The following is a 23,121-nucleotide window of genomic DNA, read 5'->3' as shown; positions in this document are numbered from 1 at the left end:
TTACATGGATTATTATGGATGCGTTCCCTCCCATGCCCTGAAACAGTAGATTCAAAGATAAGTGTGCAATCGAGTTTTTGTTTTCCCCACCATGTGACTTACTATAAATACGAGAGCTGTTATACTATGCGATGAGCACTAGAGACACCTCGCTTAGGGTTTATTAAATCCATGCAGTGATCATAAGGATCCTTGCTGAGCTGGCTTTATGTATTTCATGTAGACAACGGTGTTTGCTTTGCTCAAACAGCAAGTGAACAGAGCATCATTACGTATGCAGAGACGCCTGCGGGTGTTTATTTATTTATTGTATGTGCTTGTATTCACCTCAGCTTAGCTTCACATCTCTGGCCTAGTTAATGATGGTATCTGCCTTTTTTTGATCTAATCACTCAAATGACATGCATAAAGCATCAATCGTGTGTGTGTGTGTACATAATAAATATATATATAAGAATTTTATGCATTGCATGCATATATACATGCATGCATAAGTGTTTTATATATATATATATATATATATATATATATATATATATATATATATACATACATGCATATATTAGGGCTGTAAAGCGATTACATTTTTTTATCTTATCAATCATGCATTCAATTTGGGTGAGAAATTACTCTCATGATATAATATAAAGTCATTATTTTTAAGGAGAAAACCATAAAATAGACATTACAAAAAGTAGCTTTAGAAAAAAATTATTGGATATAAACTTTTAGGCTTCAATCGCCATGAGGGAGAGTAAATGATGACAGAATTTTCATTTTTGGGTGAACTATACGCCTACTTAATTGGTTTTTAATTAATATGGGAAAATTAATTTGTGTGTTTTTTTTTTTTAATGAAATGGTACTCTAAATAAAAAACTAAAACTGCCATTAGCTGGCTTAATGAGTCCTTAATTTGATTGGTTCAAACAGCTGATTCATTCAGGAATAAGGTAAATTGCTCTCTTTACGAATGGACCTTTGGTTCATGGTTCTTCTGGGTACCAATTTGACCATACTTTAGTATGTATGTATATTTATTCATTTGTTATTAGCATCAGTAATTTTCTTATTTTCAAATGGTTACTTTAATTAGTTCTCCAGCAGTTTTTGCTATGGCATAAAAAACGGTGCAGAGAACCATGAAATTGTACCGGTGTTCGTACACCAGTATTACTGAAATTTCTGTAATATATAACCGCTTCATATATTTATATGTAATGCATACATATTACTTCCCTGGTAAAATATGATCTCAGGGTCACGGGCACTAAAATAAGATTCATTAATACCAGCTGTTCATTGGGCCTCTGGAAAAAACATGACACAAAGTACACAACCCATCAAGATGACTTCATTCATTTCGGTCCATTAAGATTTACTAATGAACATTTAATCCATATTGTGTTTGTCGACGTTCAATAATAAGAGTGTTCGTTAGTCTGAGGGTGAGATTTATGGCTTTCTTTAAAAAAAATTGCACAACCATCATCCATAAAAAGTTCATCTTAGCCATGGCAGTGATAACACAAGCCTTCACTGAAGCTTGTCCAATTATTCGCATAGTCTTCATTTACCATTAAAACTATTTTTATAGGGCGGCTGTTCCACATCTATTCTGCATGTGATGTTATAAGGGCTTCCAGCTCACCATCAATAATTAATTGGACCATGGGCCGTTTATCATATTGATACCGGCTTCCCGTGTTTAATATATACGGTCCCACAGCATCTGCATGTCTCTCCTGAGCCTCAACGGGAATATTTACGGATAAGGTGCAAGTCTAAAGCGCTCGACATCAGGCCACAGAGGAGTTTCTCAAGGCGTAGAGGATGTTTTAAATCAGAAAAGCTGAAGAAAAGGAGCAATGCGACTCAAGGAGGGAGATAAAGGACTAGTTTCACTGGCTCATAATTCATAGCCTTGCAAATGCTCAAACACCGCTTTTGTGACTTGAATACAAATCAAGAACGTTTGATCATTTTTATCTCAAGATATTGTTTTGTTCTCTGGGTTTTAGTGTGTGGTGGAGGAGGGCGGCTTCGTTCCAGATGCATTGAAGATTACATTCAAGGTACCACAAACTGCAGAACTTTTGTTGGACTAATAAGTGAAAAGTAGAGACTACGAACTCTTACTTAATACATGCATTTAATTTAATTTTCAGTAGTGTGACCGTAGCCTGCATGCAACTTTGTGGTCAAATAATCAGACACACTCTCCTAAACATTTATTTGGGCAGTTCATGTAAATGAACTGGTTTACAATCAAATTCAGCAACAAAAATATTCATATATACATCATATACACATATATGACCATCAGGGCTTGACATTAACTCTTTTACTTACCAGCCGCAGTGGCTAGTAGTTTCCCAAAGTTACTTCACTGGCCACAATTTTGGCATCGATACCATGGAGAAAAACTGCCATATAGGTATTTTTAGCATTATCTCATAATTTGGCAGCCGATATATTAGGCTACTGTCGCTTTAAGACCTGACACATGGTCCTATTATACAGTTTTATAAAGCCAATATACCTCTCTTTATTTGCACGCAGATTTTGTGCTAATTCAGAGCTTTTCTGTTAAAAGAACACGCTTTCTACCTGGGGTTTTACTTAATATTTGCAATCTGGCAACCCTGTGCACACGCTCTCTCTACACTGCAGAAGTCGTGTGGATGACCTCGTTTATATTAACCCATTTGAGGTTTCTGCTTAAATGAAAGTGTCGTTCAGTCGGTCTGTGTTCTGTCACGCGTTCTGTGTTTTCTGCGACTAAATCTACGATCGAACCTTCTCGGAAATGAACTGTAATAAATCTAAACATGAATCTATTGACTATATTAGCGGTTGTGTTTGACGACTATATTGGCTTGATTTGTGTTTATAGGTGAAAGTGCAGTAATCCTAATGAAATGTAAAAATAATTATAATTTTGAGCAAAATAATCGGGATTATCAATTCAACCATTATGCAGCATGACAAAAAAGTAAAGTTTTTATTGACTAAAACTAGACTAAAATGTTCAAACATTTAGTTGAGTAAAACTTGACTAAACAAAAACAGGATGAGGTTGACCAAATATGATAACTAGGTATGCGCGATATATCGGCCACCATATCGGTATTGGTCTGAATATGTTAATTTTTAATGCTATCGTTATCGGCCCGATCAGAAAATTTCGCCAATATATTAAAGCCGATAAATAATGTATTATTTCCTTCAGCTGAGACACTTCAGATGCGCACTGTTCAACATGATGGTTTTGAATTGCTTGAAATATGATTGAAATCACGTCAAAAAGGAAAATCCAGTTCCGTGCAAAATGTGCAAAGTCTCATATAAGCTACATAAAATTATGAGAACATCGTTATAATGGTGTGCTTGGGACATTATGAGGCTTTAGTTTTTCTAATCAGGCTCTCAATTTTATTTTTATTTTTATTATTTAGATTTATCGGCCAATATATCGGTTTTCAAATAAAAAGAATTATCGGTTATCGACCAAAGTTTTCATATCAGTTCATCCCTGATGATAACTAAAGTACACATTTGACACAGGACTAAGACTAAATTAAAAAATAGCTAGAACCAAAATTAAATACGGAGAACCGACACTATATTAGACAGGCGGTCATAATGTATTGTCTCATCATGTTGCTGGAATTACTTTAAAGAAACCACAGTTTCACTATTTCTCTTCTACAGATCTTAATGAGTCTTTTAATTGCAGAGAAGGGATAGACTCCGGGATTAAGTGAAATAACGTTTCACACAGTGAGCGTCCTTCCCATTCAGAAGTAGTCCTTCAGCAGAATGGGACTCTGGGTAATTGACAAGGCCTCTCCACTAATTGCGTTGTGATGTTGCCTTCAGCTTTCTAGCATCAGTCTTACACTCCCTTTGCGTTCGCTCGCGGTTTCTCTCAGCTGATCTCGGTTATTTAGCCTCGAGCAGGCTTAACACAGTCGAGGCGTTCTCGTTCCTCATCTGCATGTGTTTGAACTGTCATCCATCCTTTATCATCAGCACCTTCTCTCTCTGTCTCTCTTTTGTTTCTCCTCTTTCATGTCTCTTGCCTCCCTTGATTCTCCTCATCACCCACACGCCTCCTACTACACTTGTGATCTTGGAAACACGGCAGCCACGCAGTGATTGGATGTTCGGTTGCCGCAGAAACTGCGAGAGACGATGTGATTGGCGGTTAGAAAGCTGGTTATAGTCACTGTCGTTATTGATCCTTGATTATATATTGATATATTATAATTATTATTATTAATTATATATATATATATATATATATATATATATATATATATATATATATATTATAATTATTAGTATTAATAATATATTATTATAAGTATTAGTATTAATAATGTATTAATATTAGTAATATTATTATTATAATTATTATTATTATTATAATAATAATAATTATTATTATTAATACTATATTATTATTATTATTATTATAATATATAATAATATATATAATTTATTTATATTTACTTTTTATTTTAATGTATTTAATGTATTTAATTATAAATATATAAACCTAATAAATATTTTACATTTTATTTAAAATGGTTGATAAAATAAAGACTTTATTTGCAATAACGTAATAAATTTAAAATATAATTATATATATATTTTTATGTTAATATTTCAGATCTCATTACCATAACATCTAGGCCCAATCAATTATTAAAATATTCTAAAATAATTTTGTAAAAATTGAAGCTAATCACCATAGTTGAGACAAAAAAAAGACTTTTGGCACAATATAGGCACATTTTTACCCTATAAAGAATTTCAGCACACATGTACTCTATAAAAACACATTTTATTTCACTTAGACTGTATTTTCAATATAGGGATGCACTAAAATTTTGGCCACAGATTTTTTTTTTTAAAGCATCCCTATTTAAAATGCATTAACTTCATAACTTTTGACCTCAAACAAAGCATTTCACAACAGTCAGTCAGAGTTTGTTAACCATACAGAAATTATCCAAACTGGAGTGATTTGTTAGTCCCGGTCGGAGAGGTGCCGACATACGGTGACTAAATAAAATGGGATGGCCAGACAACACACTCTCACACACACACACACACACACACACACACACACACACACACACACACACACACACACACACACACACACACACACACACACACACACACACACACACACACACACTCTATATAGTGCATGGAGGATCCCACTGTCCTCGAGTATGTTGATTGGCTGAATGATTGAAAGGCACATGCGTTACGAGGGATGACAGTGCTGGTTATACTGGATCTGTCCAATGAGAGCGATTGAGGCTGTTTTGAGTCGGGATCATCGCCTGGTGTCCGTGGCTGACAGAGGAGCCCTTCTCTCTGCTCTGATGTCATTGGCACACACTCGTTCTGCTCACCTATTCATACAGATTTCATTTTCGTTTTAATTTGATTCTGATTCATCTAAAGAACCGGCTCATGTGACTCATTTGTTTGGGAATCAGACTGCGTTGGTTGCACTGTATGTTTCGCGATATACCGACGACTGAAACATCACATTATCATAATAATTAACTTTTGCATTTAATCATTTAGCAGACGCTTTATCCAAAGCGACTTCCAAATGAAGAGAATATATCATTTAATAATTAAAAAAAAAATAGTAATACTTCTTAATAATATTTTGTGATGACGTTTGTAGAGAGAGAGAGAGAGAGAGAGAGAGAGAGAGAGAGAGAGAGAGAGAGAGAGAGAGAGAGAGAGAGAGAGAGAGAGAGAGAGAGAGAGAGAGAGAGAGAGAGAGAGAGAGAGAGAGAGAGAGAGAGAGAGAGAGAGAGAGAGAGAGAGAGAGAGAGAGAGAGAGAGAGAGAGAGAGAGAGAGAGAGAGAGAGAGAGAGAGAGAGAGAGAGAGAGAGAGAGAGAGAGAGAGAGAGAGAGAGAGAGAGAGAGACTGTAGGCGTCATCAGAGATGTTCAGAATGAAATGTTCAGATCACTGTGTACTGTGCAGTATGAACCACCGTACAAATACATTAAGTTTGTAAGGCAGTTTGAATGACTACAATAAATATAACTTTTGCATTTCCATTTGTCCTAATAGCAAAAGAAATAGTGTTAGTGTTTATATGACTTTCTAAAATACGGAGGGGAAAAAAATCAGGAGATTGAATTACGTTGGTCTGTAAAGAGACATTCCCTCAGCTGTTCTGTTAGAAACAGGGAAAAAATAACAACAGTAATTATTTTTTTCTTAATTTAAAGCCAAGATAATTTAACACAAAGTACTCAATGTACATTATAGGGATGAACTGATTTAAAAAAAAAAAAATTTTTTTTTTTGGGAGATACAGATTTTAATAAACAACTATTAGTAGATACCGATATTTGTCACTTGCTCGCTCACTTTTATCTTTAAAATAGATTGTTTTGATCATGTTTTAAAGTTCAAAAACAAATAATTTTCATTGAACATGGATTGTAGCCATTTAACATTCAACAGGCCAACAAAATAAGAGAGGCACAAAATAAGATAAAATGCAAATAAGACAACCTTCAGAGGTTAATCTTCCTATCAAATATTTCTTAACAACATTAACTAAGTTGACTTATTACAGAACATTACATATTTCTTATGTAGTGCTTTCCCGCTGTTAATTAATCAGATATTCATTTGTTATATCTTCCTTTTTATAGCCGATATGCCAATGGTTTTAAATTGATCAAAACCGGCTGATAAATATCTGCAGCCGATACTCAGGTGCATCTCCAGTACATTACATGGTTTAAAAATTAATGTACTTAGCTAGAATTATGATGTTAATAATTGTGAAATTTCATCCAAAAATGAACATTGTGTCATTATTTACATTATTTTTTGTCTATTCTTTAAAAATAGTATGTGAAACTGCATGCATTATGCATTGCTAAATGTTTCAGATGGTTAATTGTTCAAAATCGTTTTTGCATGAGCTCATATCAAGTTTAATAAAAGTGATTATGCTTTTTTTTTGCGCTTCATAAAAAATAAAGAAATTTGTGGCATTTGTCACAACAGAAATGGATAGTTATGTCAAGAACGTTGTTCTGTAATGCACTTTTTGGTAACTTTTTTTATTCTAACAGATAATTTGCATACTACACGTAGTGTACACTACATGTTCTGCTCATCAGTCAGGTTGTGTCGTAGAGTCTGGGTGTGGCAAAGCTATTGGATCCGAGTCGAGATGTTTGGTCATGAAATGATCCCGTTTCATGACGTGATCAGGAACTTTTGAATACCATATTACTGTAATACTTAATGATATTAGGCTTCACTGCAGCTTGCAAAACCTATAATAGCCCTGTCATGCTCTAGTGATCGCATGAAGATGTTTGTTGCGCTGTTGTGTGTCTTTAACACCGTATCATATGTTTGCCAAGTTCACCTTACCGCAGGCCTTTCTCCCTCCATGTCTCCGATCAAATTACTCTGATGAAAGACTGACAAAACAAGGCCTTTCCCTTCTCGTTCTCTCTCCCGAAACATCCACAGCACCTTTCAACTCGCCTTTCAACTCGAATGAGAACGTTAAGGTTTAATAATGACGTTAGCATGATTTAAATGCATCTTTTCTCTGTAAAATCCTCATTTTTTCATATGTCCCTTGCTGCCATCCGACTCGCTAGACTTCAGGACATTGTGGTTGTAGCACAGTCGCTTTTCAATAAAGCTGTTGTAATGAAAAAGAAACATGCAGAAGTGCTCCAGATCTCTGTGTTCTCGTGTCACCGGTGGTGTGACGCTCGAGCGCTCCATTCATGCGCTAGGAAAGTTATTCTCAGTCATCTGCTGGGTGGCGTGTCGCCGGGGAATAACGAAAGGGCGAAGTGTGAAGCTGAAAATGGGGTCTCTATAAAAATAGCTAGTCTGGAGGTAAAAGCTGAGCAAAGTGTAAAACACTGGAGCTGTTTAATGATCTAAAACCAACACTACTGTACTAAATTGGAGATCAGGGTGTTGGGATAGTCAGCGAGTACGAATTGGGAATGGGAGTCTTATTGTGGTTGACTTTGCTCTTTCTGTTTAATGCATATTGTAAAGGTGAAGCAAGATTTTTTTTTTAATGTAAAAATGCATTCTCTTAACCCAGCTTATTGTTCTTTGACTAATTAATAGTAGTGTGCCATTCATGTGTTTATCTCGCTTAAAAGTCCCAGCGGTCATCAAAACTAGGGATGCACCGATATTAAAATTTTTGGCCGATACCGATAATTCTTTATAGTTGAAATCCGGTGACCGATATATTGGCCGATAAATCTAAATCCAAATTTTTATATAGTGTTTGAAAGCCTGATTACAAGAACTAAAGTCTCACCATGAAAGCCATGTCCCAAACACACAATTATTATGTTCTCATTAAAATTTAATGTAGCCGATATGACGGCACATGTTGCACTTAACTATATTTTCCTTTTTTGAAGTGATTCAATCATATTTCAAGCAATTCAAAACCATCATGTTGAACCGTGCACATCTGAAGTGTCTCAGGTGAAGGAAATAATACATTATTTATTGGTTTTTAATGTATCAGCCAAACTATATTATCGGGTCGTTAACGATAACATTAAAAACGAACTTATATCGGCAGATACCGATATGGTAGCCGATATATCGCACGTCCCTAATCAAAACATAGTGTGTGCTCAGATCTGTCAATCACTTTCCAGTTCAACCAATAGTGAGAGTTTGGGGGCGTGGCTATTGTAAGCAGGCGGAGCCAGAGGATGATTAGCGACTGTGGGATCGTGACTTATGCGTTACATGGGAAAAGTCATTCAGCTGCGGGTACTGGACTACACGTCCAAATTCACTGCATTTAGACATTCAGAGATTAAACTGATCATGAACAAGTCAAAATATATAGATTTTGTTTCTTAAATTCAATCTCTCTGAAACACTGTTGCTATAGCCATCAAAGCACCGCTTCTGTAATAGATTCACCGCCTTTAAATTTAATTTCAGGACTTCAGATCCTCTGCTGTTCAATCGGCCCCTTATTATGCATTATTTTTAAAGATTTTTGTGCGATAAATTGCAAATTGTCCCTTATAATTGTTGGTTGATCTGTCTTAAAAGGTTTTTCTGTTGAGAAAATCAATTTTTGCTTCCTGAACCCCTTCTGCTGTGCTATAATAAACTAACTAAACGCCTGTACATCTCTTTCTCTTTTCATTCTAGGCAAAGTCATGTATGTGTCACATGTGTGGAGCTCATTTAAATCGACTTCACTCCTGTCTCCATTGTGTGTTCTTCGGCTGTTTCAGCAAGAAACACATCCACGAGCACGCCAAAAACAAGAGACACAACCTAGGTAAGATGCACACGAGCGTTCTTCACAAAGACTTACTCGTACGCATTTCAGCTTCTCAACATCTAAGGTAAGACACGCAGGAAACAGAACATATGAGCACGACTCGTGCGCAGAACACACAATCATGACAATTAAACTCCGATAGAGACGATGAATAATAGACAGTCACAACTCTGCATGAGGTGCATATTTTAGTGTTTTATTTTTCCACCCGAATTCTATTTTTTCGTTTTCATTTTTCTAGATTCCATTTTAATGCTTAAATTAAATTGTATTAACCAGGGAGCGTAGCTAATTATTTGAAATCATGAAATTTATACAAATTAACAGCAGTTTATTAAATGTTTAACATTGAAACACATTTTAATTTTCCAAATATTTCATGTTTTATTTTTTTAATTTGACTAGATTTTTTTTAATGATTTAATTACTTTTTAGTAATCAAAAATCCTGTCTAATCCAATTTAATAATTTAGTCAAATATGTATTTTTTTATTGTCTGTTTTAATTTTCCTGTATTTATGGTTTACAGTTAAAACATGGAGATTTTATTTTGATACTCCTTATTAAAGTTTTTTTATTATGACTTTAAGTACAGTACATTCTACTATACAATAGTGGTATATTGGTAACCTTTTACAGCAAGGGTTAATTTGACATTAGTTAACTACTGTACATTAAGATTAATAAATGCTGTAGAAGTATTGTTAATTAATGTTAATTTTTTACATTTACTAATACATTTTTAAAATCCAAAAGTGTTTAACAAGGGTTAATAAATGCTACAAGAATATATTACTCATTGTTAATTCATATTAGTTAATGCATTAATTAATGAGACCTTATTGTAAAGTGTTACAAATATATTTCTGTCATAATTTATTCAAGTTGAACTTTTATTTTGATGGGTTGGTGTTGAAGAGCTTCGTGTTTCATTTTCTGCTTAAATATTCACAGATATTAGTCTAGATAAAAATTTGATCAAATTACTTTTCGTTACACATTATAAGCCCTACTTTTCATTTATTAATTTTATAAGTTTATACAGTAAACTCCATTTCTGTGACCGTGTTTCGTCGATTCTATTTGCTTTTTCACATCACGGAAATCGTAGGGCCCTAATATTGAATACTGAGCAGAGAAGTAGTGGTTTAATCAAATACCCCACCATACGTGCACAAAAACTAGTTTCATTTCTGCTCCAAAAGCCATTAAAAAAAGCTTTTCTGATTGTACCCGACAAAAGCAAGAGGCAGCAAGTGCACAAATACGGCAGTGGATGTTTGGATGGGGTCTTGGAAATCTCCCAGTTCCTTAATGCATCGGTGGCATGTAATTATCCCCTCTGTTTTAATGAGGAAGGGCGCCACCCTCCAACAACAAACACATAAGAAGCGCAAACAGACGTGAATTTGGGTAATTATAGTGTGCGAGGGGATAATAGGCCCTGACTCTGTGTGACTTGCAGTGTTTGCTTCCAGCGATGGCTTCGAGTTCATCAAACACCTGTTTCAGAGGTGTGGGGTTTTTCCAAATCACCCTCGAGCTTCACACAATTAATTTAATTTCTACCTAGAGATTTGAAGCTGCCATCTCTGTCTGCCATCTTGTAGGATTTCCTCTTGTGTATTGGAAAATACAGTCAAACCAAAAATTATTCAGACACCAGATATAATTTTTGATTTTTTTTACTAGTGTGTGCAGGACACTATAGTTCATTTATGTAAGTGAGGAGAGCAAAATAAAGTAAACTGTGACATATTATACCCAAAAATTCTTCATACAGTGAAATTTATAAAGATTTAGGACCAAAAATGATTGGGACACTTTGAGCTGATCATGTTTTGCTGAAGTGTTTTTTCTTTAATTGCTAATGCACCTTTTTACACCACAGACTGAACAACATGAAGCATTGCTTGGTGATTAATTGGGCTAAATTTATATCATCTAATTGTGTAGTTAGATTTAACAGCTGACAGATATTCAGCATAATTCATGTGTGAGAGTCTAACAGAAGTGAAATATCAACTGAGTTCTTGTCATATTTCATTACCATTTTCTAAACTATAGCGAATAAACTGATTATGTGAGAAATGTTGAAGGTGTCTGAATAAATGTTGGTTTGACTGTATCTAGGATAACTGGAGAACATTGCTTGTGGGTTACTCCCAATACAAATAATTAAAAACACTAAAATGCTGTAGATTGAAGAAAATAATTAAAAAGAATGTAGGTTTTCAGAACGATTACTTATGGATTATTTGTTTGCATGTTAAAGTAGCTAGCGTGCCTTGTAGTGTGATCAGATAGAAATATATATATATATATATGGGCAAACATGTTTGTTCTACGGCAACAAAACATGAAAATGAAACTCAAAGCTCTTCGATACCAACCCGTCAAAATAAAAGTTAAACTGGAAGAAATTATGACGGACATATATTTCTAACACTTTACAATAAGGTCTCATTAATTAATGCATTAACTAATATGAATTGCATCAACTAATATGAAGTTGTACTTAGACAACTTCTGTCCTGACACCATCCATATGTTTTTAAACCAAAAGTTTGTGCTCTAAAACATTAAAACATTTATGATTAAAAATGGGCCAGAAAAGTGGTGGTGTTATTTAGAAAAATCCTAAATTAGGTTTATTTTTCGAGAAGGAGAGCATGAGCATCTCTTTCTGTAACGCTGTTGGCAGTCTTTGTCACAGATGGCCTGAACAGCCAATAAAGAAGCAGAGAGGAGAACATTAAAGTGTGGTACTGTTGGACTTTGTCGTCCATTTAAGACTCTTGATGTCACTGATTATTGGAACGGGTTTCTTGAACTAATCCAAGTCCTTCACAATAGATTAAAAGTGGCAATGAACCTGAAATGGCGACAGATATCAGACTTATTGTGATGCTCGGATTATCGAAAATGAATAAATGTAATGTAATCCAGATTTTATCGATCAGTCGTTTTAGTAAAGAAAGCCCAATTTAAAGCACAACTAATTGTACACTTTAGCAACTGGAGAGTTAAAAATTGCACTCATTTTAATGGTGAATGTGGCTCACAATCAAAGTTAAAGTGCCCCATTATGCCTTTTTCAGACATTACCTTTCATAATGCACATATTTGAATATAAAAGGTCAGCAAAGTTTCAAAGATCAAATTGCAGATAAATGGAGTTATTGTAAAGTTTATTACTAATTTGCATAATTCCAGTCTAAGGTTTTGATTGGCTGAACAGTGTCTCTTAGCTCCGCCCTCCAACACTGTAGTTTATCTGAGACTGGAAGAGTTTGGTTCGTGTTGTTCGTGTCGAGAAGGCGCTGTTTTCTGCTGACAAACCAAATCCACTTAAAACCCACGCCATCCTTACTGTTCGTATCACTGTGTGTCAAGAGCTGAGATTCAGATTTGATGAGCATTTGGTTTCTGACCAATCAGAGCAGAGCAGCTCTCAGAGAGGCGGGGTTTAGAGAGACTGAATCCTTGATTGACCAGTTTCAGTCACTGTGAGAAAAGAGCTGATGCTGTAATGTGTATTATGAGAAAATTAAAGTGTTTTTGACCTTGGATGCATGTAAACCTGTTGTAGGAGACTCTAGAACAACATAGGAACATTTAAAGTAGCATAATAAGGCACTTTAAAAGTAAAAATATTTATTAAATGGTAAAACTACAATAAATAAGGTGAAATATTAAACAGCAAACTATACATTAACCAGTGTTGCTTTAGCATCATTGATATACTATAGACTTTAGTCAGAGTAGCGCCGTGAGGGACAGAATACAGTGCATTAATGGATTGTACTGTTCAACTTGTAACCCGAAGGTCTCGGGTTTGAGTCTCTGTACGGCCATGAAATGAATGAACAGCAAGCTCTTTCATCCACAGCAGCAAAAAATAATGGGTGCCCACTACGCCGTGTGTGTGTTCAATAATGTGTGTGTGCAAATTCTGAGTATGGGACTCGCTTTCACTTTTTTCGCTTTTAAATATCTTTCCAAAATAACTTTCAGTAGGCAAAAACTCGGCCTCAGCCTCGCCTGTGTTTAATTCAATATGGAAGGCCTCGAACCTGACTTATTTTTCTGTTTTCTTTTTTTTCTTTTAGTTAGTTATAGTAATTTTGTTGTGTGTTTTTGCCAACAAATCCGAGTCCCTTGCCACTGGTCCAGTGTGATTTGTTTTACTCCATGATTTATCATTCATCCCGACGAATCCGCAGTTTCATGTCACCAAAGAGGCGAAAGCGATCGCTGGAGTCGTGCTGCGTTTCCCAGGTGGCGTCGAGGCGTCGCTCAGTCTTTACACTCGCGTTCCCCTCGGAGTTTGATTGAACATTTAATTAGGTTAGTCTCCGTACATGGGATGTCTGTGAATGAGCGCGCCGTTCCCGAGGAGGAAAACTGTGATTATTCTCCAAAGACGACCGGGGAGTAATTAAGTCTGAATGAGCCACCGATTCTTTCGGCTTGTGCGTCTCTGTTGTTGCAATTTATTTAGAGTGGGTTTCGTTTTTTCGCCCTCTATTTGCCGTGGCGGTTTTGTCGGCTCACACTTGTCAGGCTTGATCTCGGTGTTCTTTCCTCTTTTTCCTGTGCTGGTTCCCATGGTTACCTGAAGGCCTGCTATGCTTTTGGTGTGTGTGTGTGTGTGTGTGTGTGTGTGTGTGTCATGCAACCCCACCTCATTCTCTTGTGCAACTTCTCTCTTTTGAAAAATACTGTTTAAATCTATCCTGCATGAGTCACAGTTTTTTACATTTTGACGGTTTAAAAAATACATTTAAAATTCCTTTTATTCTTTTCTGTGTCATTTGTTCAGCTCATAAACGTAATGACAAAATTATTATTTACCTTCTCTCTCACTTCATACAGACTAGGGCTGTCACTTTTGTGAAAAAATCCTGTTCGATTTTTGAGACATATGTGTTCATTGAATCGATTGTAAAATCGATTTTTCCATGTCTAAAGACGTTTCCATTTTCAACACCAAATATTTACAAATCCACGGACAACTAACAGGCATTAGGACGAACGTAAGGAGGGCGCTTGAGACGCGCACAAGTCAGCAATGTTTCTGATGATTTATTGGCGTGAAGTTTTTTGCAAGGTGACAAACAGGAGTGCAACATTCAAGGATTGAAATGGACACACGCCAAATTCGGATAAAAATGAACTTTGGCGGGTAACGCTGTCATATCACGAGCCAATTTTGCGTGTTTCTATGTTTAGTCACTTTGCTGGGGAAGTTCGTGTAAGCCAAATCTGCGTGGATTTAGCGCAAATACGCAACTCGTGAGTCCTCATGATATATTAAATACAGCGTGTTGCGCAGAATCTGCGCATTTCTGGCTTGCTTGAAAACACACACGTCACTAAGCATCAAGTAACAGTAACAACGCGCTTGTTCACTTGCACTGAAGCAATAGCGAATATTAAAAAGCATTTGGTTAACAGAAAAGACATTGTTATTTCCCAACATCCTACATGTTCTGTGCACTGTATTGATCTGTCACACTAAAACACATTTTTGGTAAAAAAAAAAAAAAAAGGCAGTTAAAATCGATTCCCTATTTTCGTTTTCGAAACTTGTGTTGGTTGGTCCGATCGATTGTGCAATCGATTTTCGAACGTAAAGTGACAGCCCTAATACAGACCCATAACTCTGCCAATTTACAATGCTGATTTGTTGATATTTCTAAGAATTAGGCTAATTATTTATCAGGAATGCATTTTTGTTCATGATAGTTTTTAGTAGTCTCTAATAATAAGATTTTTTGTGAGTTAGTTGTAGTGTTGTCAAAAATATAAGTTTTTCGATATGTATCGACACTGAATATCTAAAAACGGTTCGAATCCTCCTTTTCTGCAGTATCGATACACTGATACACGCATTCTCGCTCTCTCTAAACTGACACACACCTGTATTGTGTGTTATTTTACTCATTCCCGCAGGTTTCGCTCACCGCTGATCTCTCATAAAGCCGCCTCTCAAAACAGCTTACGAGAACCAAAATGAGTCATTTTTGCATCTTATTGCGCTTAAATGGTCAAATACATTATTAAAAAAGTGTCAAAAAAATGTCTGTCTTGCATACGGATCAGTTTCTAAAGGAAATCACTCGATGATCTTGTTTTGTAATGTTACTTGTAAGCATTATGTAATTTTTACAATGAAAACTATCCAGGGTTATTTTACATTTGATTACTTTCATTTCTGTGGTAGTTTTACTACTGTTAGACCCACATACTTAAAGCCATGTTTATTTCATTTGATTCTTTATTCTCTTGTATTAATTTGTGCCCTCATTTGCTATGAATTTAATTTTTTTACTGACTCTTTACTTCTCGTCTTTGTACCGTAAATGTAGTTCAACGATTCAAATAAAGCTTCCCTGTTCTGTCTGTAACTTTTTACAACAAAATTGCCCAAATTGTCAAAAAATTATGATATATTAACAAATTATCTGTATGGCAGTTTTCCTCTTGGTATCGAATATCGATAGGCATCGGATTGAAGTTGGAAATTCCAGGACACTAGTTTGTCACAGGTTTATATTTTTAAAATGCATCAAGTTTCCTTCAACTCTGTTGCATTTTTTTCTTTCTCTGCTCACATTTATTCATAAATATCACAAATATTCATATGTCTGTGTAATCAGTGTGTTGCAGGTCTGTGTTTTATTAGTCGTTTTCCTCTGCTTTACACACCCATTTCTTGAACGACCAGTGCTAAAACGGGTTTCATGACACTTTAACGTTCACCATTAAACTGCTTTTATTGTTTGCCACATTCAACATGGTAAAATAAGTGACAAGAAAAATGGTAAAAATAGTCTTAACTGTCTGGGGTCCTTCGGTCCAAATGGACCCGACGCATTTAAATATTTTTTTTTTAAAAATCATAGCTTCATCGGAATGGTCTGAAATTTGGTGACTTTTTTGGTACTTGGTATATGAACATCCAAAAAAATTGGGGACAGGATTTGAATAATCTAAGTGGTTGTAAAAAAAATTGTCACACTCAGGACCTTCGGGTCCAAATGGACCCGGATAGGAAATCAAATGGCAAAAATGTGAAAATACCGAGTTTTTTGTGTGCGTACAATCTACAAATCAGCCACGATCCAGAAAAAAAGCACACAACAGTGAAGGGGTGAATCTATAAAACATCAAGAGTGCAAAACATCCACATCCACGTCCACACACACACACACACACACACACACACACTTTTATATATTTTATATATTTTATACAAACCAATAAATTCAGATTACCTATGTGTTGTGCATTTTTAAAATGCCCAGTTTGTCCACCAGATGGCATCCATCTCATTTCAAAAATTGCTTTCATGAGGTCCAGGATTGACTCTAAAATTAAATACAGCTTTAAAAAAAATAAAAAATAATATATATTTTTTTAAAAATAATTTTCTATTATATTCAATGGGGGGAAAACTGGGGGGAAATGGGTCATATTTATTGCATAAATATTAATTATAAATCATAAAATTCTCAAAACACCAAAAAAGAAAAGAAAAAATATTATAAAAAACAAGTAAACTTTTTTTTTATGATTTTCTTTTAATAAATATGAATCAAACCCTTCCGGCCCATTTGGACCCGAAGGTCCTGAGTGTGACTCTGAAATGAAGGACCCCAAAGAAATGGTAACACATTACAATAAATAATGTTAAATACATATTAAGTGTAAAACAACCAGTTTTTTATCATTATATAATGTTATAGTTTGTTAATATTTTGAAATAAACTAAATGAGACTAGTAGCTGAATTAAAATGCTTATATATGTGTGTGTGTATATATCTGTGTGTGTATGTATATGTATTCATGTTAATGTTTATTTTATTTCGAGCAATGGGATTTTTTTTTATTGATAACCCTGAATTTAGCAGCATTTATTAATCTATGTTAAGTTTAATTCTAAATAGACATATTTAACAATTTAAGTTACATTTACATTAACTAATGCATTATGAAGAAACATACAATACTGTATTCATAATAACTAACATCAACCTAGATTCTGTAAATGCTGTAAAATATTGATGTTTATAGTTAGTTTATGATGCCCAATGTATCAATGAAGTGAATCCAATTTTAAAGTGTTACCATTCAATGCAAATTTTACATTTTAATGAATCTTTATACATCATGAATAGTGTGAACAGGATTATAGTTTAATAGGAATGTATTGCCATGACAATATCATCCGCAGAATGTGTTTAGACAAAAATAGACAGCAGCAGAACGCATTCAACTTACATTATGTGATGCATCTGCAAGTGTGACAGAGATATTGCAAGGGAAAATAATAAAGCCTGTTTAATAAAAAATAAAAAAATCTATTAGGATTTAATTTGATGTATCGTTGCATTGGTATTTATTATTGGCTTATATTATTTTAAATATTAGATTGCATTGTATTTTAATGAAATATTATGCAATGCATTTCTCGTGATGCATTAATAAATCCTAATCTTGCACAAAGAGACTAAATACATTAATTTAGGAAGTAAATGGGGTCGTTTTTGAACAGATTTAACAGATTTACCACATGCCTGTGCGGATTGTTAACGTCCTGCCAGTTCAACTAGCGCTCATAATAAGACTTCTGTCCCTTTGCAATAACTGAAAATAGTCGTGCAAACATTGGCACTGAAAGCCTCTAAAAGCTTCATAGTCCGAGCACCTGTCGACAGCTGGTGCCAGGCTGTGCATTAGTGTCGTGTCACAAATAGAAGCCGGTTCCCCCCCGCTTCACTCCACCTGCGAACATTTAGTGCATCTGTGTGAAACAGACCATCATCGGGTTACCATGGGAACTGAAAAACAGGTACTGCAACTGCAGGCTTGGAGAAATGGTCGAATGGCACTGTGTAAAAAAAGTAAATAGAATTATTCTGTAAAAATTACATGATTTTTTTGTTAAAACAGTAAAAATGGCAACATTTACATATTGTGTGTGTATGTATATTTGTGTGTGTATATATGTGGGTATATATAATGTGTGTGTGTGTGTGTATATATATATATGTGTGTGTGTATATGTGTGGGTATATATAATGTGTGTGTGTGTGTGTATATATATATATATGTGTGTGTGTATATGTGTGGGTATATATAATGTGTGTGTGTAAATGTATGTATATATGTGTGTATATATGTGGGTATATATAGTGTGTGTGTGTATGTATATATATATGTGTGTGTGTGTATATATATATATGTATATATACACACACACACACACACATTATTTATATATATATGTATATATGTATATATATATAAACATGTTTTCCACAATATGTCTATTTTTTTGTCTGTGTATTTTTTTTCCATCAAATAGCCTTGGTGAGATATCCTTCAAAAAACATGAAAATCAAGGGATCATCTTATAATTTACAGAGTGACACTTTTTGTTTTATTAACCATATTTCTTATTATCAGGTATGTACATTACGGGTTTTTAATATTTAGAAAATATATTTTAAAAAATGTTATCAGTAAATCCAACAGCCCTTTTCTGCTGAAATGGCAAAGTCACACTGCTACTAAAACCTGCATTACCTTTAACATATAACTGTAATAACGCAGGTTTTAATGAGAAAGCAATATGATTAAAGTTCATCACATGTAGCTTCTCCACAAGCTGTGGTAATTACTAATATATAGAAGATGGACAAAACACCATCATAACACACAACACTAAAATAATGTAAAAAATTGTGGAAAAATAAGTTTTAAAATAACATTTTCATATTATTTTCATAATATTTTCAATTTAAATATGTCTTAAACTGTAATTTATTCCTGTGATCAAAGCTGTATTTTCATTACTCCAGTCTTCAGTGTCACATGATCCTTCAGAAATCAGTATAATAAGATGATTTGCTGCTCAAGAAGACACATTTATGATTATTATCAATGTCAAAGAACAGTTGTCCAATAGAGCAGCATTTATTACTATTGTACCATTATCAGGGATGCATGATATATCGGCCAGCATATTGGTATCTTCCAATATATGTTCGTTTTTATTGTTACTTATATTCAGCAAAGATGCATTAAACTATACAAAAGGTACATTTTAACAGAGGTTTACTGCAAAATTACATCATTAAAGGTTATAGTTTTTCCCTGTATAGAATAAGGGAACTTACAGTACACAGGTTTTTACTGTAGCGCCTTTACAGTCTCCTTTTTTCTTTACATTGCACTTCATAAGCATAAATTCATAAATGCTGCTACTCATTCACAACTGTAGCATCAGTCAGGGCAATATGAAGCCGACAGGTAAAAGCGATTGCTCTCCATGACATTTCACAGAGGACACGATGTTGTGGCACGAGCAGCGATGGATGTTTCTGTGCTGCTCCCTAATTATTATTCCCATCACTTATTAAAGGAGGCAGATTTGCTGCACTGAGCAATGCTTGGGATGCTTACTTAATGCCTCATCCATATTTACAGGGCAGATACGGGAAGATGAAAACGTCAACTTCTCCAAAAGGTCTCTAATAGGTCCTTTCCTTCTGTTTTTTTTTCTCTCTCTCCTTCTCTTATTCAGCTATAGACCTTTTGTATGGTGGAATATATTGCTTTGTGTGCCAAGACTACATATACGACAAAGACATGGAGCAGATTGCCAAAGAAGAACAAAGAAAAGCCTGGAAATTGCAAGGTTGGTTCCTCTTACGCTGTAGTTCAACTTGGCCTGTGGCTTAAGAGGCCGTTAATTCGGAAAATTAATATTCGAAACGGTTGTGTTGCGAGCCACAGGAGGGAAAGAGTGTGTGTTTGGCTTGTGCCGCCGATAAGAGCTAATCTTTCATTATTTTCTTTAAGCTTTCTATTGAATCTGCACAAGTGTGACGTGTCGCGTAAGCCTAAAATGGATTTGCGTTTGCTGTTGTTTGCAAGGCCTCAAAATAATAGCGTGCAAGTTTAGTTTTCAGGCTTGCATTGACGATATCACTGTAAAGTTGTTTCAAACTTAACATTTCTGATGTGCAAAGTTTATGAAATCCAAAAAGTCTGCATGCAAAAGGAACAATTTGTGTTAATTCATGTTAACAATGTGTTAAACAAGTGTCAGCAACATGCTAACAACATGTTAAATCAGGCTAGCCACACGGTAATCATGTTAACATGTTAATTCTTGTGTTTTCTATGTGAATATATAGTAAAGTGTAATTTATTCCTGTGACCAAAGCTGAATTTTCAGCATCATTACTCCAGTCTTCAGTGTCACATGATCATTCAGAAATCATTTGAATATGATGATTTCCAGCTCAAGAAACATTTATGATTATTCATACATATGGAAATCATGATACGTTTGTCTTTCAGGATTCTTTGATGAATAGAAAGTTCAAAAGAACATGTATTTAAAATATCTTTAATTCAATTGAATCCATCTTTACTTTTTAATGCAGTCTTGTGTATATATAAAGCTTATTTCTCGTATGAAATATAATGTGCATATCCCCTAAAACGTCAGGTATCGGAGAGAAATATTCGATGTGGGAGCCTACGAAGCGAGAGCTGGAGTTGCTGCGACACAACCCCAAACGAAGAAAAATCACAGCAAACTGCACCATTGGTAAGAACTTCATTTCCCACAGGCCACATTTCTGAAACTCTGTTCAATAACACAGCAGTTGATCAGGCCTCTGCCAAAACTCATCTGTATAAAACCAGTGGGTTCAAATGATTTTCTAGTAGTCAAATGTCTAGAGACTGCAGTTTTGCACAGGAGCCAAGACCACTCTTTGTTTCTTGGCCATCAGTTTCGATGTTTTCCATCTATTTTTTTGTGTTTGCATGCCATGGTGCAGAGAGAATAAAGCAGAGATATGGACTCTAGCCATTAGAGAAATAATGTTTCCTCTCCCTTTTCTCATTTTCGCCTGTTTCCCCTCAGTCAGAGGGCTTGGCAGTGGAGTAATAGTGTTAAATATCTGCACCACAGGCCTAGCGTAGGCGCTAAACGCCAGCCTCTCTCACACCCAGAGAAACGCACTAATGCGATTAGCCATATGAGAGCCGGAGCTCCCATTGATCATTTAGGACATAATATGGGCCATCATGATGAATTCAGATGGATATTGTGTGAGATGGCTGTTGGTTTACAGATTGTAGGCGTCCGATGACACAACGAAACACGACAGCTTTCGGTTCATTACAGACGCGCAAATCAGCTCGATGCTAGACTTCAGCGACAGTGAAATTAAGTTAAATCTCAATGGTGGAATAATTTGTGTTGGGAGCTGAGAGCCAGTTCTCATTCAGAACCAATTGCTTTATTTTTTTTTTAATACAAAAACACAGATGTTAAATATAACGCACAGGACTGTTGTTGTTTGATTCCCAAACAAGTGACACTTTTGAGTTCCTTATAGTGAACTGTACGAAACCCTGTAACCCGTCGTCAGCACAGCAGGGAAGAGCTTCGATCTGACGGAGAGGAGAGCCTGCTGAGCTTTAACTTCTGGGGTTACACTTCAGATTGAGACGAGGCCATTTACGTTGTGAAAATGGATCGTTTGTGCAATTTTAACCATTTGCACTAGTAAAGTCTCCATTTATATAGCGCTTTTAACAATATAGACCGTTTCAAAGCAGCTTTACAGTGATAATAGGAAATTAAAGTAACAGAGATTGTTCTCAATTCTCTAAACACTGAGAACGACTCAGATTCTCAAGCAAATGACTCTTTTGAGTCGGTTCTTTGTAGCGAATCATAAACGCAGCGTGACCGGTGTGATTACACCGATTCCTGAATAGATGACTCTTTTGAGCTGCTTGTTTTAGTAAATCATACACAAAACTCGAGCAGTGTAGTCGTATTCACAAATGAGTGACTCATTTGAGCTGTTTCTTTTTAGTGAATCAAAAACAACCAGAGTAGTTCGATTCCCAAACAAGTGACTCTTTTGTGTTTCTCATAGTGAATTGAAAATGTACTGGGAGACCAATGTAAGACAGCTGATTCCTGAACGCATGACTCTTTTGAGCTGGTCCTTTTTAGTGATTCATACACAAAGTGGGAACAGTATATAAAGGCCGTTTCTCAAAACCAAGAATGCAAAGAACGGACTTGTGTTCTTGGGGAGAACGCTCTTGCTAGTTGTTCTTGGAAGAATAAACTTACAAGGTGACAAGCACACAGAACGCTGCTGACAGTTTGAGGCGATGTGTTCTTGCTGGTATTGCGCTTTACCCCCGCACAGCGCCGTCTTCAGTACACAAACATAACAAGAATTATTGATGATAACAGCCAGGTTTTTAGCATGACTGGCCGGTTGGCTCGCTAGCTACACCGGCGTGCGCTTATGGAGATTCTTCACTACCGAAAATGTTTGAGCATATTTTCGATTCGCCATAAATTTTCGTAAAAATGGCAATATTTGAAATCAACACAGTAGATTTCTCGCATCAAATGCTCTCAGAAGTGAATTTAGTGATGAAATAGCATACGAAATTGTAGAAAAACGACTAACTGTTGTTCTGCCTTTCTGCTCCCCGCTCCTTCCTTGAATGCCGAAATGAATCCTGGGATATTTCTGCCGTCAAGTTCACACAAGTTACCAACCGATGCATCCTCGGGAAAATGGGCGTGTCAAGAACACTTCCGGGATTTTTAACCGTTCTTGCCAAAATGCAAACTTGTGTATTGAGACAGTACTTGGGCAGCGACTGATGACGTTTCACAAGTCCA

At 35.5% G+C, this 23,121-nt stretch overlaps 1 protein-coding gene across 4 annotated transcripts in view; it reads left to right on the top strand.

Moving 5' to 3' along the window:
• Window positions 1-23,121, top strand: part of LOC143741298 (ubiquitin carboxyl-terminal hydrolase 22) — a 49,409-nt gene that overhangs the window by 8,530 nt on the left and 17,758 nt on the right. For 2 of the 4 annotated variants that reach the window (XM_077233730.1, XM_077233729.1), the window contains exons 2-5: window positions 2,022-2,075; window positions 9,235-9,367; window positions 19,969-20,082; window positions 20,902-21,003. In XM_077233730.1, the coding sequence (XP_077089845.1) occupies window positions 2,022-2,075; window positions 9,235-9,367; window positions 19,969-20,082; window positions 20,902-21,003 (403 nt within the window). The remainder of the gene's footprint in view (window positions 1-2,021; window positions 2,076-9,234; window positions 9,368-19,968; window positions 20,083-20,901; window positions 21,004-23,121) is intronic. The other 2 variants (XM_077233732.1, XM_077233731.1) reach the window with 1 other exon arrangement.

This window comes from Siphateles boraxobius, unplaced genomic scaffold (assembly GCF_051911475.1).
Source record: "Siphateles boraxobius isolate OS27281-9 unplaced genomic scaffold, OSU_SipBor_1 185, whole genome shotgun sequence".
NCBI lineage: Eukaryota > Metazoa > Chordata > Actinopteri > Cypriniformes > Leuciscidae > Siphateles > Siphateles boraxobius.
The sequence above is the reverse complement of the archived record's forward strand: the minus strand, read 5'-3'. Positions and strand labels throughout refer to the sequence as shown.